Below are 17,530 nucleotides of genomic sequence, written 5' to 3' on the forward strand. Positions count from 1 at the left end.
AATAGACAGCTGAGGATTCGCCTGTCAGTCACGATTTCTGGTGGATTTTAAGATGTCTGGCAAGCTGCAAACTGAAATGCTTCCCCAGATGCAGGGCACCCATGGCACTGCTCTCCTGCAGAAACTCTCCTCCTGGCTGGGGATGCTGGCAGCATCTTTCCTCTGGTGCTAGAAAAATGTATAAAAATGTGATGGTTATTTTTAATTTTTTTTTTTTTTTTTATTTTTCCACTCCTGTGTAAAATGTGGCTGCAACTAGTCGTGCATTCAAAATTCCCTGGGGGAACTAAAACCCAGATATATCTACACACATTCCTCTCCTAAGCCTTACCTCCTTAGGAAAACATACTAAAATTTAGGCTTGTTCTTATCTGGAGAGGTGTTTGGCGTATGGCATCCCTGAACACAAATCCTCGTGCAGCCTCAGCTGGAAATAGAGCTTGGATCTGCCAATTCCCCATCAAATTCCCATCACTGCCACTTGGGGTGGGAGCAGAGCCCTAACATATGTTTGTGAATGTGAAAAACTGGAAAAACATTGACAGCTAGAGTTTAAATAGTTGAGGGAGGAGAGTCAGCAGTCCTATCTGGGGCTGTGCACACAGCGAGGAGAGCATGTCACAGCCCAGCACTTCTCCACCCCAACTCCACAAATTTAGAACCATCCTCAAAAATAGCCAAGGAACAACGTATAATTGGTTTCACAGACAACACATTCTCATGCTGTGACTTATTTCGTAATGTCTAGTGAGTGTCATCACGCTGCACTCAGAGCCTTGGTGCTGGCATTCAGAGAGGGCCCAGAGAATGAAAATTACCAGCTTCCCTGATGAATCACTGCTTTGAAAATTCACCCTTGTGAGAATCCTGTGACTATTTAGAAAAAAAAAAAAAAAAAAAGAAGAAAATAATTACGTTACAAGCATGTCCATCACTCACATAATTATCCCTTCCCAGGTTTGATGTGGACAGGGCAGCATTCCTTAAAGCACCATAAACTGGCCAGGACCAATAATGGCTTTAGAAACCAAGTGGAGAAGTTCTCACAATTAAGGTGGGGAATGAGGACAGCTATGGACAGGCACATAAATACACAGAAAGGCAGCTCTGTGTGCACACTGTGGGCTCTGGGACTGGGACAACACCTCCTGCTCCGACCTTGGCTTGGACTAAGGAGCTCCCTGTAGCATGAGGGCTACAGGTGCCTTAGTGCTTCTCAGCCTGCTGCTGCTCTCTTTCTTCTCGGGTAAGTGATCTTTTCCCTAGCCTAGAAAAGAAAAACAAACACCAAACCCTCTCCTGACAACAAATTTTGGAGAGTCTTGATCGCCGGCTGACAGGCTTGAAGACAAAGCTGAGCGAGTAGAGAATATCTGCAGGACTTGCTCACTCATATGACATATTTCCACTCCTCGTGTGCCTCTGCAGAGGATAATGTGGTGGAGGTGTCACTGGGAGACAGAGCGAGCAAATCTTGAGCATTTCTTCAGCAAATATACCGAAGCAGAGTGTAATTATGAATTTTTGGTACAAATGTTCACTGGAGAGTTTTGCTGAACCAGTTAGAGAAGAAACTCGCTCACCTCCAGGTCATCTGCTCTTGTTTTGATCCTAAGCATCTTGGTATTTGGTGTTTTCCTTGGAGATGTGGAGACGTAATTAGATGAAAGTTTCAGCTTTCGTTGATGTTGCAGAGAAAAGCTTGAAAATTAAATTCTAATGTCCTCGAGGAGCCAGAACAAAGAGGGCAAATTAAAAGGATCCAGTAACTATTTATCTGGAGATTTACACATCTCTGTGATGATGTGGGGAAGCTGAGTGATGAATTTTGAACCTGTAGATCATGTCAGTGTTATCACTTGCTTGAGTACAGCTGACCCAGCTCTGCAAGGTGTGTGGCAACAGTTTTTGAAGATTATGTGGAACAAGAATTTTTTATACTCGTTTTTCTGTGAATAATTTGAATAAAGGAGTCACTTGAGAAAATGGCAAGCTGTACATGGAGAAGAGGTGAATTGCTTTGTACACATTATTCATTATAAAATATTCATCTGTCTCTGATTGAGTCTTAATTGGGACTGGGTTCTGTCTGAAGGCTGATGCCTCCTTCCAAGGCTGGGCAGAATAGCAGCAAACCCTGTGATCTCCTGTAAAATAAACAGATGTCGAGAGGCATCATCACAAATTCTTCTGCAGCTGCATGTAATATTTATAAAAACTATTTAATGAGCTGTTTTGTAAATAAATGCAGCAGATAGCCATGCCAGTGCCTTCAATGCTCAGGCAGCCTAACCAAACCTGAGGACACGGTAAATGTGCCAGCACCAGGAAAAAACACCAAAGGACAACAGAAATAGCAAAAGAAGTAGGAAGAGTTGATGGATGAGGGTTGAGCTGACTGAGGGTTGGGTGGGATTTCCGCTGGCAAGGGATGAGCGTAGGACAAGGTCCTTCCACCTCCTGCCCAGAGCCACCAAAGCTGGCAGTGACCCTGCTGGCCAGCAGGTCCGGCCTCACCAAATGCTGGCTCTTTGTCCCACTCTGCTGCGACCCAGATCTGCAGATCTGCATCCAACCCACCCTGCAGTGTCAGGCTCCCCCTCAGAGACGTGACGGGGTCGTCCCGTTTCACAGCTCCGACTCAACCTCCTCTCCTGCCTGCCGGCTTTGAAACAGAGAGAGCATGGACTGATCACTCCGAGCCCAGAGCCTGTGGTTACAGAGGGGATTCCTGGCTGGTTCTGACCGGCGCTGCCTGTTCTGCTCTCTGTCACCCCATGACGTCTCTTTGTATCTCACCTGGGCTGAGCCTGTCCTGGGAGGGTGACTGGGCTGTGCTGTGACCCAAGAGATTGAAGAGGTTAGTGCTGCTGTTTCTGCTTGCTGGATCTGCACTTAACAGAACCAGGGAATCATTACTGTTGGAAAAGACCCCCAAGATCATCGAGCCCAACCTCTGACTGATCACCACCTTGTGAACGTGAACCCAGCCACGGGATCTCCTTCTCCATGGTCCCCTCCTGTCAGCAGCCACTTGCATTGTTCAGAGGTGCAGGAGCCTGAAAGCCTTAAAATCCAGCATGGGTTTAAAATCTCTGGGAGCACGGTTCCACATCCGATATGGCAGCTTGCTTCCCCGGGAGTGGCTGCCTTCCAGCAGATTGGGTTGTGTGTCTGAGGTGTAGTTAGCAGCTGAATGAACGATTGCCTGGTATTTTAGTAGCATTTTTCAAAATAGGAAAATACTGAAAAGCAATTCAGATAATGTATTTCCTGCCCCCTCTTCCCCTGTGAGGGATGACGGAGTAGGAAAAACCCGGAGTATGTTTCACTGTGGTTTGCAAAAAAGGTTTGTGAATTTTAGCTCAGACCTTATCAGAAGGTAATTGCTGACGTGTAAAATCTGTCTGGTTTTTATTTGCTTTTTTCATTTTTTTTTTTTTTTTCTTTTAGTTCCAGATGTAGCAGGTCAAGAGATTGAAGAGGTTAGTGCTGCTGTTTCTGCTTGCTGAATCTGCATTTAATAGAACCATGGAATCATTACTGTTGGAAAAGACCTCCAAGATCATCGAATCCAACCTCTGGCTGATCACCACTTTGTCAACTAAACCATAGCACTGTGTGCCACATCCAGTCATGGCGTTTCACTTTGGAAGAATGTTTTTGTAACCAAAATCTTGGTGCTGGGTAAAGAGTTTTTAATGTCTGCTGGGAGCAGGTGGGTCCTTCCAAGGATTCCCAGGGCTGGAGAGTTCAGTGCTACCTGGGGGATGTTGTGTGGCCACATTAGCAGGTAGAGCAGGGAAATAAATGGTTAATTTAGCAAATGTTTATATGCTGCACCACTTTTGACTTGGCTTCACTATCCAATCTTCTCATGACGCAGACGGATTTTTGAGTGTTCTCTTACCCCAAATTTAGTTCATCCCTGGGACTTGTAGAGAGACAAAATACCTGTACACTTCCTGGGCATAGTTTTTAATTCCCCAGGGAATTTCCCTATGGTTTTCCCCTCCTTCCTCTGGGAAAGGAGGAGCTCAGCAAGCACCAAACTGAGTGCAGGGTTTTGCAAGACACCTGAAGTCATGCACCAGGGAGGCAGCCTGGCTCTGAGTGCCTGACAGAGCATCAGTGCTGACTCTTCTCATGCATGCCTAGGCTAATCCGCCCCTTTTGTTGGGAGATCAAGACTTCTCCCAGGTGATTACAATTTCCCTCCTCAAACACGGCACCAAAATTCCCCTGAAACTCCTCTTCTGCTCGTTTCAGAGAGGGCTTTTTCTGTCAGAAAACAGTCAGGATCGGCACTTGTCAGACAAACCATCGCACTGACGACCTTGGGTCCAGTTTGGAAAGTGAAACAAAGAGTATGGGGGTCCTGAAGGGTTTTTTTTCATTATTATTCCCTGTGCAGATTTGTAGAGAGTTCGTAAACAGAAGCGTGTACTGCACGAGGGAGTCCAACCCTCACTGCGGCACGGATGGCGTCACGTATGGGAACAAGTGTGCCTTCTGCAAGGCAGTGCTGTAAGTGACACGGGGTGGGGGCACTGAAACAGCAGGGTTTGCCTTCATTTCCATGGATCTAATGATGTTCTTCGTGCAGGGGAAGCCCTGTAAGCAGGCTGCTCCTCTTGTATGGGCCAGGCTCTGAACCGTGCCAAGCGGAATGTTTCCCCCTTGGAGCAGAGCTGTGTGTTAATTTTAATTCATTAAAGTTAATTTTAATTCATTTTTGGGCGTTGCAGGCTGCTGGTTGCCATGCTGAGAGGCAGCACAGGGCCCGGGAAGCAAATGCATCCTGCCTGTACCTTCCACATGCACTAAATTGATGCAGAATTCCCACTACGTGCCACAGGCTGCAGCTCTCACTGCCCACACTCCTGGGTACTGAGAAGTGCCTGGAGGAATGTGGGAGCTGAGCCATGCCAAGTTATTCCTGAAAAGTCTGAATGAACTTTGTGGAACAAGACACAAGATCTGAGAGGGAGAACAGAATGTCTCCCCTTCTCCTGAGCTCTGTCACCTTTTAGAGGAGATGCAATTGGAGCCATCCCCGATGGATGGAACGTGCTCGCAAAATGTTTTTGCCTTTGCAGTCCTTACATTTGGTGCGCAGCCAAGGCTGCCTCATCCTAGGGCAAATCAGAGGAGAACGAGGAGAGGAGAGCTGGGTGTTCCTCGTGAGGTACCAGGGACACACACTGGCATGAGTCAGGCCTGTTGGGACGGGTGAGCAGTGTCCCACACTGCTGTGTCTGTCATTTGCTTCTTGGTCTAAGTCTCTCTCCCTCCTTTTACAGGAGAAGCGGAGGGAAAATAAGATTGAAGTACCTGGGGAAATGCTGAGTCCTCGATGGCCCGAGCAGCAGGAGCTGAGCCGCCGTCGGCAGCGGACACGGGAGCAGCCCGTCCTCCCTCTGCTGTCTCTGCTCAATAAAATAAAACTCAGCACGATTCCTTGGCTGGATTCTTTCTTCCGCAAGACCCAGAAGAACGCTTTGATCCAGCCGTGCAGGAGCCTGACGCGTGGCTTGGCTCTCCTGCGCTGTTGCATCACCCTCTTCCCGGGAAGAAAGGCGATTCCCACGGCTCCCATGGGCTGTGTCCTCCTGCCCCTACCAGCCACAGCTCCCCTGTCCTGTCCTGCCTGGCAAACTGGCACATGCTGGGCAGCCCAAACCTGCTCCTGCTCGTGGGCTCCTGCCTGACTCTGCCCATGCCAGGGGGTGGGTGACAACGGGAGCCTGGGATCCCTTCCCAGCCTCCATAGCCGCGTTCCTTCTCTCTCAGGGGTTATTGTGGGAGGGTGACGGGAGAGCTGATGAGCAGCATGACTGCCTATGCCTCATCTCCTTTGGAAAGCAGAGACAAGCGAGCTGAGGGTAGGGAATATTGCTCTGTTTAGGTCTGCTTCCAGAGGATGGCAGGAGGAGGCTGGATTTAGGCAGAAGCTGTGAGGCTCTTCTTCTCAAATCAGTCTTTTTCCTTCTTTTCTCTTAGAGAACGCTTTGTCTTGAAAACTGTGAACTCACCAGCATTACTTTCCTGCTGCCAAGTGGCTTCTCATGCTAATAAAATTATATTTAGAAGAGCGCCAGATTGTATAAATTGTCAATAATTTAAAAAGAAATATTCCCTGGAGCAGGGGAGCTGTGGGCTTACTCCCCCCTTCTCTAGGATAAATTCTCTCTGAATCATACACAGACCTTGATTTTCTAGGCACACATGTTTTGCATTTATTTACAATTTTTAATACACATAGACTTCATTCCTTTCTTCACTTTTCGCACTGCTGCCCTCTCTCTTCTTCACTCTGGCTGACAAATCCCTCTTTGTGCAAACACAATAAAAGTAGTTTTACAGTCTCTCCCCTTTCGCCGTGCAAAACTCTGACAGGGAAATACTTGTGGCATCCTCTTGTTAAAACACTGGCAGTAGATCAATGGGACAGCAGCTCCTTCATGTTAAACACTTAGCTTTCAAAGGGAGCTTTAGATTTATCATGAGCCTCAGGGGTCAACAACTTTTGCAAGCACCTGAATGCTGAGCACCTAAACCTCTGGACCTTGTTTGGACAGAGCTTGAGCGTTCGCCTCTCCTGCCACAATCCCAGCTTTGAACTCAGCTGGGGCACAATGCCTAAAAAAGAGAGGCCTCAGCACACCTAATACCAGCTTCTCCTCCGGTAATCCACGCAATTCTGGCAAATCCTTTGTCGTTTGGTAACTTCCCAGGCAGCCAGCCAGTGGTTGAGCTGCACAGGCAAAGCTTTGTCTTGGGGCTGGTTTGGAGCTTCTCTCGGACCAGCTGCCTTTGATCCTGATGTTTTTCCCATCCCAGCCTCCTGGATCCTTGCAAAATCTGCCACCTCTTCTTTGAAGCAGACCAAACCTCTCTGTGGCCCGGTTGTACAGCCTGGGCCCTTGTCTGGTTTTAAATTCAGATGTTATGTTACTGAACTTGACAGGACACCCAGAGCATGGGCAGCATGGAGGGGAGCGAGAGGCACAAGTGATCATGAAGAATACATTGGAAAAATGCCTTTCCTTATCAATCCCGCAGCTTGGAGCAGGATGACCTCCACGACTTCTCCTACAGTAGTTATGCTGTGATTTCCTGTTACATTGTGTGGACAGCTCCACATTCAGAGGACAGGAGCAAAAAGACCCCATTTTTAAGATGGAAAATGACATTTTAATGAGAGAAGAGCAATGGGGCATCTTCAAGCCTGAGATGGCCTTCAGTGACTCCAAAATTCTCACAGCATATTGCCATATCTAATCCTTTTAAATTCGGAGGTTGAGATAACAAGGACAGATCACAAGGGAACAGAAATTGCAGAAGTTCACTGCTTAATAACAATCAAGTACTTTGTTTTTCCAGAGAAAACAGCAAATAAAACACCTCCCTACCTCACAGACCCAACTACCTCCCCTTCCACCTGTGCCAGGGAAGTGGAGAGTGGGAGTAACCTGTTTTGAGGAAAATGCTTCTCTCACTTGGGGACACTTCCCAAAATGTCCTCCACAGGAGAGGCCAAGAGAGGCAGAGCTCCAGAAAAAGCCTGGAACTTCTGCTTTGGTCCATCCTTCCAGCTGAACAGGCTCCAGTTAACCAGGATGGAAGGGATGCTTTGCTGGTGCCAGGTGTGTTCACTCTTGGCTTTGGAAAGCTGGATTCACCTTCCCAGTGGGGCTGATGGATCCCTGGGACAGGGCAGCAGTGGCCACAGGATGTCCAGCCTGAGCTCCCATCTGTGTCTGGCTGCCTCCCCAGAAACACACACCAAAACAGAAATCAAAATTTCAGCCACTGTTTCTCCTTGGTTTTCTTCCTACACCTTTTAAGTCGTGTTGGGTTTGGGTTGTTTTGTTGAGTGTTGTTTCTTCGGGGTTTTTTTTTTGACAGCTTTGAAAGGTGAGTGAGTCATGATACATTTGAGAGCTCTCTTAGATAACATGAGCATCTTCACAGCTCTTTCTCTCCCTGGGGAGGAAGGGGCAGAAGCTGGGGTGGGAGCCACCCCTTGCAGTGGAATGAGGGTTAGGTTCTCCCCATATCTCACTTAGTCCCCTCACCAGTTAAAATACAACCAGAATGAAATCTGCCAGTGGTCTCACTGCAAGGAAGCCACTGCTCACAGCTGAGCACCCTCCCGTGACCAGGCCATGCCCATGGCAGAGGGAAGGAGGTGTTTTCCCTCTCACAGCTTCACTCTGCTGGTGATGCAGCCGATCCTTTATTGTGTCCAGGCTCTTGGCCCATTTAACTTGTCAGCTCAACTGCTTCCTCCTCCTCCCCCAGCACAGGCACGTGTCCCTGTCGCAACCCAGTCGAATCCTTTGCCCTACTTTTTTCCTTTGACATTCACAGCGTTTGACAAGGCTTTTGAAGCTGCCATGGGATGATCCAAGGGTGGTGGTGCTGACTGCAGGGTTCCCACAACCCGCCTGGGGAGGAAGCTCCGGCCTTGGTTATCATTCCAGCTCACCCTCTTTTCCCAAAGAGAAGCAGGCTGGATCAGCTTGGAAGGGACCTTGGTCCAACCTCCTGCTCACGGCAGGGTTGGTGCTGAGATCTTATCAGGCTGCTCAGGGCTTTACCCAGTTTAGCACCGAGAGCCCACAAAGGTGGATGTGCAATCTCCTTGGTCTGTCAGTCCCAGGGTTTGGATGTCACTATGGTGAAGAAGTGTTTTTCTTGTGTACCCAATTCCAACATGTTTTCTTTCCTCTCCAAACCATGTACCACTACGAAGAGTCCGAATCCACCTGCTCAGGAACCTGCCTTTTTCACTGGTCATTGCTGTTATATCCCCCTGAGATCTTCTCACCAGGCTGAGTGACCCCACCTCCCTCTGCCTCCTCTCGCTGGGCAAATGCCCTCAGCTCCCTTAGTGGTTTTTCACTTCAGTATTCCAATGCCTTTCTTATTTTGGGGCAGGGCCCAAAACTGAATAGTGGAGGGGGTTCTGAGCCATGGGGACAGGGAGAAGGATTGTTCAGGGAGCAGGTGGGAGAGCTGTCGGAGTGTCTCGGGGCACTGAAAAGATGTAGATGGTGACATTTGCAGGGAGGATGTCAGAGTGTATTGGGTTCTTTATGGATTAGAGAACAGCTGAGCCTGCCCTGGGGTGGAAGGGCTCCCAGATGCTGGGAATCAGCCAACAGTTCCCTCCATCCCTATCACAGCTGAAGGGCTTAAACAGGAAGGAGCCCAGGGGAGGGATTTGTCTGTTTTCATGGACTTCAGAGCAAAGAGAAGGTGAGGGGTTTACTTAGTGGTGTGAGTGTCAGTGTTTGTTTTTTGGGAGTTGGTGTGGGTTTTGTGGATTTGTTGCTTGCTTTTGTGGATGGGTTGTTTGGTTTTAAATTCATTATTATTAAAAGCTGTTTATTTTTCCCCTGAATAAATAGTGTAGCTTAGGAGCGTCTTACAGGAGCAGCTGCAGTAATTGTGTGTGGTGTAGGTGTCTTATAAGGCAGCTCCAAAATCTCTGGGGAAGGCTTAGGAAATGTGGAAGACAAGGATTATCCTAATACAGGCAGGAGGAATCTGGGAGGAATAAGATTTACCCCTATAGAAGTGCAGGTGTCACAGGAAGAGCTGCTTGTCTCAAACCTCCAAATGAGGTGGTGCTTCAAGGGACCCTTTTGGCTTTGTCACCCATGGGGCAATGAGGGACAAGGGCTTCAAGAAGAAGGTCAGTTCCTCAGGATTCTGGAGACAGCAGGGCTTTGGCAGACCTTTAATCAGGAGTCGAAGGATAAGGTCAAAACTGAGCTTCTGCTGGGGCAGAGGGACGCACTTCCCCTTCCGAAGTCAAAATTTCTCAGTTAATTGTGAGTGGACAGAAATGCTGCTATCGTGGCAGGGGCTGGCTCTGACCCTTCTGGCCTTGCCAAGGAACATCGTGCCTTCCTTTGGCAGGGTGATTCTGGGGAGTCGCCTGTGGTAAAGCCATCGCTGCCTGGGAGCCGATGTGAACGCATCCTCCGCCTCCGGCCATGCCCTGAGCCCTTATGCACAGTCACACCAGGCCAGCGGGGGGCTCCGATTTTTCTGACTGTGGTGATGATCCATTAGAAAGGAGGCGGGAGAGGCTGCGGGAGGTGGCCTGCGCCTTTCCCCGGTCCCGCAGGGCCATCCCTGCCCGGAGGATGCTCCGTTCCCGGGCATTGGGCTCCCTCTGGTGACCGCCGGCAGCCGGGAACGGGCTCCGGTCCGGCTGGAGGGGAGCCCCAAAACCCTGTCTGTGCCGACCCTTGGGGGGAGGTCAGCCCCGCGAAAACGAGCAAAATGCAGCTTTAGAGGTGCTAGGGCTCTGCTCGGGCAGGATCCATCACCTCCCATCAAGAAGCTCAGGCGCAGGGCACAGCCTGCTTCGTACAGGGCGTGAAAGGGAATGACTTCCTTGGCCTCTGAGAGCGCTCAGTCCCCTCTCTTCCCGCAGGGCCTGGCTCACCTCTCCTGCAGACCCTGGAGGAAGAAGTCTGGGGACAGAAAAATGCAGCTGGGGTGAGTTGGTTTTGTATCTCTGCGATTTGGGGGACGCTTTTTGGGTTACTCTGCCAGGTGCAAATATTGAGGTTTAGCATCAGCGCTGGCACTCCGAGCGCGACGCGTTTGCTGCACTTCTCACCGAGCTCATCTGAGGCTTGGACTCTGCCTCAGTGAAGGATTTCCCCCCTGAGAAAAGAGGCACAGCCCGTGCCTGCCCCGCATCCAGCCGCTGCGGGACAGCGCAGCCGCAGCATCCCTGCACCCCAAAAGGGTCTCGGAGGATTTGCTGCGGCTGAGGGTGTGCTGCTGCTTGCTGTCGTGTCTCGGTGGCGTTTCCAGGTCCTGCTGATCCCTAGGAATGGTCCAGGCCTGGCAGGGTGCAGTACTGCCGATGGACACTGGATGCTGCCACAGACCGGCTGCTTTTATCGCGTCTCTTCAGCGTCGTTCTGGCATCAGGCTGTGATCCCTGAAATGTGTTGGGATTTTTTTGTTTTTTTTCCCTCCCAGCTCCTGGGCTCTGGTGATCAGGTTGAGACCAAAGCTTCAGCCTCCTGAAATATATATTTGTATATGCGTTTATATAGTTTAAGCCCTTCTAATCTGAGGTCAAATCACGATTCAAGAAGTAGGCTGAGAAAACTCGGAGGCAGAAAAGCGATCGTGTTTGAAAAATCAGCATGATGCTCCATGGGAGAGGGCAAACAATTCCAGTGGACTAAACCCCAGGCCCTGTTTCGCTTGCGACTCTGATTAGCCTTGGAAATCCTGCGAATATTGCCCTGGTAGCTCCAGGAATCTGGCAGATGTCAGGGATTAAGACAGCTCTGTGATCCCCCTTGCCAAGCTCGGAAAACAGCCCTTATTTCTGCTTTCACAGGGCTCCTCTCCCCCAGCTGTGCCAGGGTGTGCAGGTCAAACACTCAGCTTGACCAGTCAAACCTCAGGTCCTCTCGAAAGCAGCTCCACGCTGTTGGGACAGGAGGGAGGACAAGGGGTAATTAGAGATGAGCCTTAACCCCTGCCCTTAACCAGTCCTTGGCTGGTGGTGCTTTGTTTGAGAGAACAAAGTGAAAAGCACTCGAGCTTCTCGGCTGTGCCATGCCTTTGCTGCTCCGTGGATGCTGGCAAGGTGATGGAAACATGAGAGCTGCGCTTTGCCTGTGGGGATTCTTGTTCAAAACGAGAGGATGCGCGGTTTAGGGACGGGCAAGGGATCAGCGGGAGGATGTCTGGGGTAAAGGAGCGGCCTCATGGTAAAGCTGTGCCAGCAAGCAGGAGAATTGGGATTTTGGGGTGGTGGGAGGCTCTTCATGCTCTCAGGGGCAGTGCTGACACCAAAAAGGTTTCTTGAATTGTCTGTGCTGTGGGTTGGCCAAGGTGAGTGCACCCAGCACTGAGCCTGGGAATCAAAATGTGCAGAAACTTTCCTCAAGATCAGCCTGAGTGGTTCCGTAGCTGCAGCTTTTCTCCAGCCATGAAGGGTCCCTGGCAGCAGGACGAAAGCAGAGATGGTGGCTGTGGGTGGTGGCTGTCCAGGGCACTCTGCTGTGGGACACGAGTGTGGGTGTGGGGCTCTCAGCCCAGCCAGGGGCTGGGGGAGGCAGGAGGGCAGCACCTGTAGATTCCCCTCCAGCCTTGCCCCTGTTGCTTTTGGGGTATGTCTGTGCCGTCTCGAGAAAATCCTGTTGTACCCATGTTTCACCGTGAGTTAGGAACAGGGGAGCAGCACTGATCCAGGGCTGGGGAATGGTTTGGGTGAGCACACCTAGGTCCTTGGAGGGCTGGGGAGCGTTTGGCACGGGCTGCAGGAGCACACTGCCCGTGCTGTCCCTGCCAGGTGAGGTCAGGTCACTCCGAGCTGTCTCCTGCCCCTGTAAAGCTGCTGCCATCCAGCTGCCGCCTCCTAATTGCTTCTGGCAGGAGCTTTAGCTGAAAAGCTCCTGTCTGGTTTCCTTCCAGAGTTTAGAACAGTGCTTGTCCCATGCCTGTCCCAAGGCTTCTGCTCACCCTTCTGGAAAGGCAGTGCAGGAGAGGGGATAAAATTCATCTGATTCTTGTGAAAGATGGATCAGTGCTGGAAACTCTGCCCTTGACTCTCCATTTGCCCTCCTTACTGCCTGAATAGTCTGACAACTTAGTAATTGTTGTTACTGCTCTCTGGCTTGATTCAAGTTTCTTTGGAAGAAAATACTGTGACTTACTTTCCTTTCCCAGTTTCTGGAACTGTGCCCTGTACTTGACTGAATCAGTGGATCTGAAATTATCTGTGGTTCCTGCGTTTCCATTAAGGGATTTTATTTGTTAATCTCACAAGATTTAGTGCTCATTTTGGGGTTTTCATCTTGCTGGCTGCCCATAACCTCTAAGTGTGAAGTGCTGGGTTAGCTGCAGGGCCAGCAGAGATGCAGGCAGGCATTTCTCCCCAGTTCACTCTTTTCCCTGATCCCAGCTGAGGCTTCTGGACCAGCAGGGAGCTGTGGGGCTCTCAACAGAGCTTTCCAAGCATCAGAGGGCAATGAATATCCCTGCATCAGTGATCTAAATTTAAATACATACCTATTTTTTAGCATCTCTCCATTTAAAACCAGGAAAACTCTCACAAACTTGGTCAGGGATTGCTGGGCTGAGTGAAGGACAAGCCATGATCTCATTTATCAGTGACAACAGTGTCAGCTCCATAAAACTGAATGTTATGTGATTTACTAGTTGCAGAGCTAAATCTGCCTCAAGTTTTTGAAAGTGGAAATGCCCATACAAAATGCAATATTTTCTTTCTGTTTAAAGAAGTCAGAAATTTCAGTTATTTGCCAGCTTTCTCCCAGCAGCAGCTACTCACTAAATCCAAACCAAAGTAGCTTAGCAGCTTCTGAATGTCTTTATCTCAGCTAATTTACTATTTGTGGGAGTGGGGATATTGCCTAGGTGTAATTACAAGCCCTCTGCACCTGAAGCTCAGAATTTCCTTTGAGTGTTAGACACAAATAATTTGGGTTTTAATTTAGCACCACTTGGTATAGAAAAAGATTTTGCAACGTACCTGTTCTGTCTAGTCACATCTGTAAGGGATTAATCAGATTAAAAAAAATCCCTCATCGCTTTATCATTTTCATCTCTGAGGCCATTTAATACACTTAACTTTTCCAAAAATGTGCTCATTTTGGTCCTGATTCAAGAAATATCCATCATTAGGACAGCAGAGGGACCTGAAAGTGCATCAGTTGCAGTTTAAGCGTCTGCTTGAAATTCTGCTCATGTTCCCCCACTGAACTGATGCAGCTTTCAGCGCTCACAAATGTCACACACACCCCTGTATGTCATGAAATGTGAGCTGAATATAGAAAATCCGATAAACAATCGTAAGTTTTGCAAAATACAGTTCTAGAGCCACCTCACTTGCCCTAGGAACCAGGGTGCCTTCGAAAGTTTTACCTGGAATTCGTTAAATCTACGATATTCTTACTGCGCCACCATTTGTTTTTCTGGGGGGACCCAAACTGAGAGGGGAACACCTGAGGGATAAATTTGGGTGTTGACCAGTGGAGCTCTTGGCTTGAAGCTCGTCCATCATGTACAAAGCTGCTCTCACCCCTGAGTCCTTCCCACGCCACAGCACAGTGCCTGCCGTGGAGCAGGAGCCCACTGGGCCAACGAAACAGAGATGGAAAGATACAACACACCCACAGCAAGGAACTTTTAAGAAGCGAGGGGGAAAAACAAATCATAGAGCATTGAAAAAAAAAAAAACAACCCCAAAGCTGGGAAGGAGGTTTTTACCCACGGTTTTACGATAAGAACATGCTCAGAAGCAGAACTGTTGAACGAGCTCAGCACTGACACCCATTTTTTGATTCATCTGGGAACATTTTCCTCCAACGTGAAACAATTTAAGCAAGTTTATTGACCAGCCTGTGAACCATCATTCATGCCCAGCTGTCTGGCCCTGCACTCTGTGCTCTGGAAGGAGCGTGACAGATCCAGCTCAAAATCCAGGGGTTGATCTTGCAGCAAGTAGAACAGGCTGGAGATGAAAAGCTCAATCAGATCTGAGGGTTGAGAGAAATGACTCAGGAATTTACAGTGACCCATGACTTCTTTGATGCCCCGAGTTTGACTTGCTTTCCTCTCAAGAGTGGCACAAATGGTGAAGAGCAAGGCTCCCAATGTTGAATACCGAATGCTTTAACGCCACAGATATTTAGTACCAAAAGTCTGAAGCAATCTTAATGTTTCAAAACACCAAGGTCAAAGCCTTCTGGGGTGTTGCAGGGGGAGGAGGGGACATCTCTCAGCAGCAGTGACCGTGCAGGCTCTGCTCCAGGTCACCCAGTCCTGCTCCACGCAGGAGCTGCAGCCAAACCTGGCCCCTGCTGTGATAAATGATAAAAGCTGCTCTTTTCTGATATATGAGCACCTTGACAAATGGTGGGCCATGAGCAGAGTGGGTCTGCAATTCCAACTAGGCAGTTTAAAGAAGAAGAAAGAACACAACAAAAACTTTCAAGGGGTGTTAATGAGGTACTTTTCACTGTGCCCAGCACCCCAGCCGTCGAGCTCTGAGCATTATGCAATTTGAGAACAAGCTCCCTTTGACTTGTACCCGTTCTTAACAGAAAATGAATTGGTGGGAAAGCTATTTGCCAAGAGAGACATAGAAATTAATGGCATGGCATTGTGTGTGACTGTGTGTGGCAAGGACACAGGCCAAGCTCAGCACGGACTCCTGAGAGCTAAATGAGCATCCAAGTGCTCAAAGCAGCATGAAAGGATCTCCAGAGACGAGCAAACTTCCTAAATAAGCATAAATAATGAAGCTCAGGGCTTTATGAGAAAGCTCATCAGTATATAAATAGTTCATTTTGAAGTTCTCAGTTATGAAACACCATCAGAAAGGGGCTGAGGCATGAATGAGGTTGAGGCCTTGTGTGGTTATCAGTGATCCAAAGGATAATTGCGGATGATAGAGATGGGCTGGGAAAAAACGGGTCTAAAGTGGCGTGGTGCAGCAGATAAAGCCAGGAGAGTCAAACTTGGCACTGTGAGCCCTTTTTCACTCTTTTTAGGAAAACCTAACCAGAGCTGTTCACCTGCCATCACGAGGCAGTCCTTGTTGAATCTTTGAGGCTGCTTGTATCTAAACCATGTCCTTGCTGGTGCAGAGACCATTCAAAGCATGGATTTCAGCACCAGTCCCTGCTAACGAGATATTGCCAATATTGCTCACACAAGAAACTTGTAATGCCTGCAAGATGTCCCTTGTCTTCCCTAGGATAGAGCAGTATTTTTATCATCTGCTCCTGTTATTCTCTTCCCCAACATTTTCTCTTCACTGAAATTTTTCTCTGTCAATCCCCCAGCCAAAGCACTTCATCAGGCATCCTTCACTGTGTGCAGCAGCTGCTAATACCCACTAGTGCCTGCCACAACTGCTGCAGTGACAGCAGTGAAATGTCCAAGGATTCTGCCTCTTCATCCGGCATTTCTTGTTCTAAGCAGCTTTAATGAATCAGGAAAACTGTGTACTTTCCTTTACCCTCTGAAATACACTTTTTACCTGACCTTTGCCTTATTGGGAGCAAGTATTCAGCACTTCTCACATCAGTCTTAAATACATCCTGAACAGACAGAGCGGAAAATTGTCTTAAACCCTTTGGCATCCACTTGCTGTCAGTTGAATGTCAAGTCAGGAACAAAAATTGGCAACTAACTGTAGATTTCACAGTCATGCAGCAGGATTTGTGGGGCTGAATTTGCAGCTCAGTTGCTGGCTTCAGCTGTCACTCCATGTACCTCCAGTGATGAGCATTCATGCCACAGCGAGGCATTGGAGCTGTCAGGTATCCAGGGCTTACTGAAATAACTTCATTTTGAAATGGACTGTCTCTTCTGCTCTGAATAATCAGACAGAACACCATACAAAATGTTTGACATGTACTGGGAGCCCGAGACAGTCTCTGACGCATGAAAATATTTGGAATAGTTCAGACTCCATTTAATGCTTCTCCAGAGTTTTGCAGAACAGTAAATTATGAGTTCTGTAATTAAGCTGTACGCTCCCTCTCTTTAATTATACTTTAATACTGTTTCTTTTAATAGAGATAGTGAAAGCCATTAATCAAGTACTTCTCAGGCACCTCAATATAATCTAAAAGGAAAGTAAACGTTAGCAGGGAATAAACCTTTAAACTTTGCTGTCCGTCGTTATTCTCCTACTTGTGTTATTTTGGAAATATGAGTAGGTCAAGACTGCCTGCCCTATTGGCGAAACAAAAAATCAGCACAGGTGTTTTCCTCTGCATCCATGAGCAATAAATACATTGTTGTGGGCTAAGCAGGAAACTACTCCTTTATCCTTGCAGTTACTGTGGTAGTTTGGCACAGTCACATCGTAGCCCAGAGCAGCCCTGTAGTCAGTGAGGAGCTGCTCTGTGCGACCCACTCCCATCTTCCTGAGCACCTCCAAGTCTTTTATTGCAGGCTGATAGGCCTTCCTATTCCCTTCAGTGCTATTCCCTTTAGCTCCTGCATGTGGATTTTTCTATGAAGGTGCTGAATTCCTTTCTGAACCTGCTGATGCCACCTGGCTCCACAACCAACCATGGCAACAAAATCCAGAATTCTTCCTGCTGCTTTTACCATTTTTAACCCACTCTCCCATCAGTGACGCCTGATTCTTGTGATTTGAATATCAGGCTTGTGCTTGCTTTATCCACAGCTTCATGATCTCAAAAATCTTAGCCATGTCTCAGCCAAGTAAATCCCAGCAGCATTTTCAGAAGATAACCAAATCAAACTGCAAGACTAGTCTTCAAACAGAAAACATGGTAAGGGAAATGATATTAGTCATAAAACTTGTCAGCAACAGCGCTGTGTTACATCACACTGAGATCACACTCCCATGCTCCAGCTCAGCTTATGAAATATTTGAGAGGGGAGTGCACTTCTCCTTCGGAGCAGTGAATACTCTCAAATTCTGGGGCAAAACCCCCGTGTCACTGAAAAAAAATCAAGACTGATTTTTTAA

The 17,530-nt window shown here is 48.3% G+C and overlaps 1 protein-coding gene across 1 annotated transcript; it reads left to right on the plus strand.

The window, feature by feature from the left end:
• The first annotated feature begins 1,188 nt into the window (after window positions 1-1,188).
• LOC120759325 (serine protease inhibitor Kazal-type 6-like) lies at window positions 1,189-5,349 on the plus strand. Its single transcript, XM_040078481.1, has 4 exons — window positions 1,189-1,246; window positions 3,454-3,485; window positions 4,415-4,527; window positions 5,304-5,349. Exons 1-4 carry the CDS (start codon window positions 1,189-1,191, stop codon window positions 5,347-5,349), a joined length of 249 nt encoding a protein of 82 aa, XP_039934415.1.
• Window positions 5,350-17,530: the final 12,181 nt, after the last annotated feature.

The sequence above is a fragment of the Hirundo rustica genome, chromosome 14, assembly GCF_015227805.2.
Source record: "Hirundo rustica isolate bHirRus1 chromosome 14, bHirRus1.pri.v3, whole genome shotgun sequence".
NCBI lineage: Eukaryota > Metazoa > Chordata > Aves > Passeriformes > Hirundinidae > Hirundo > Hirundo rustica.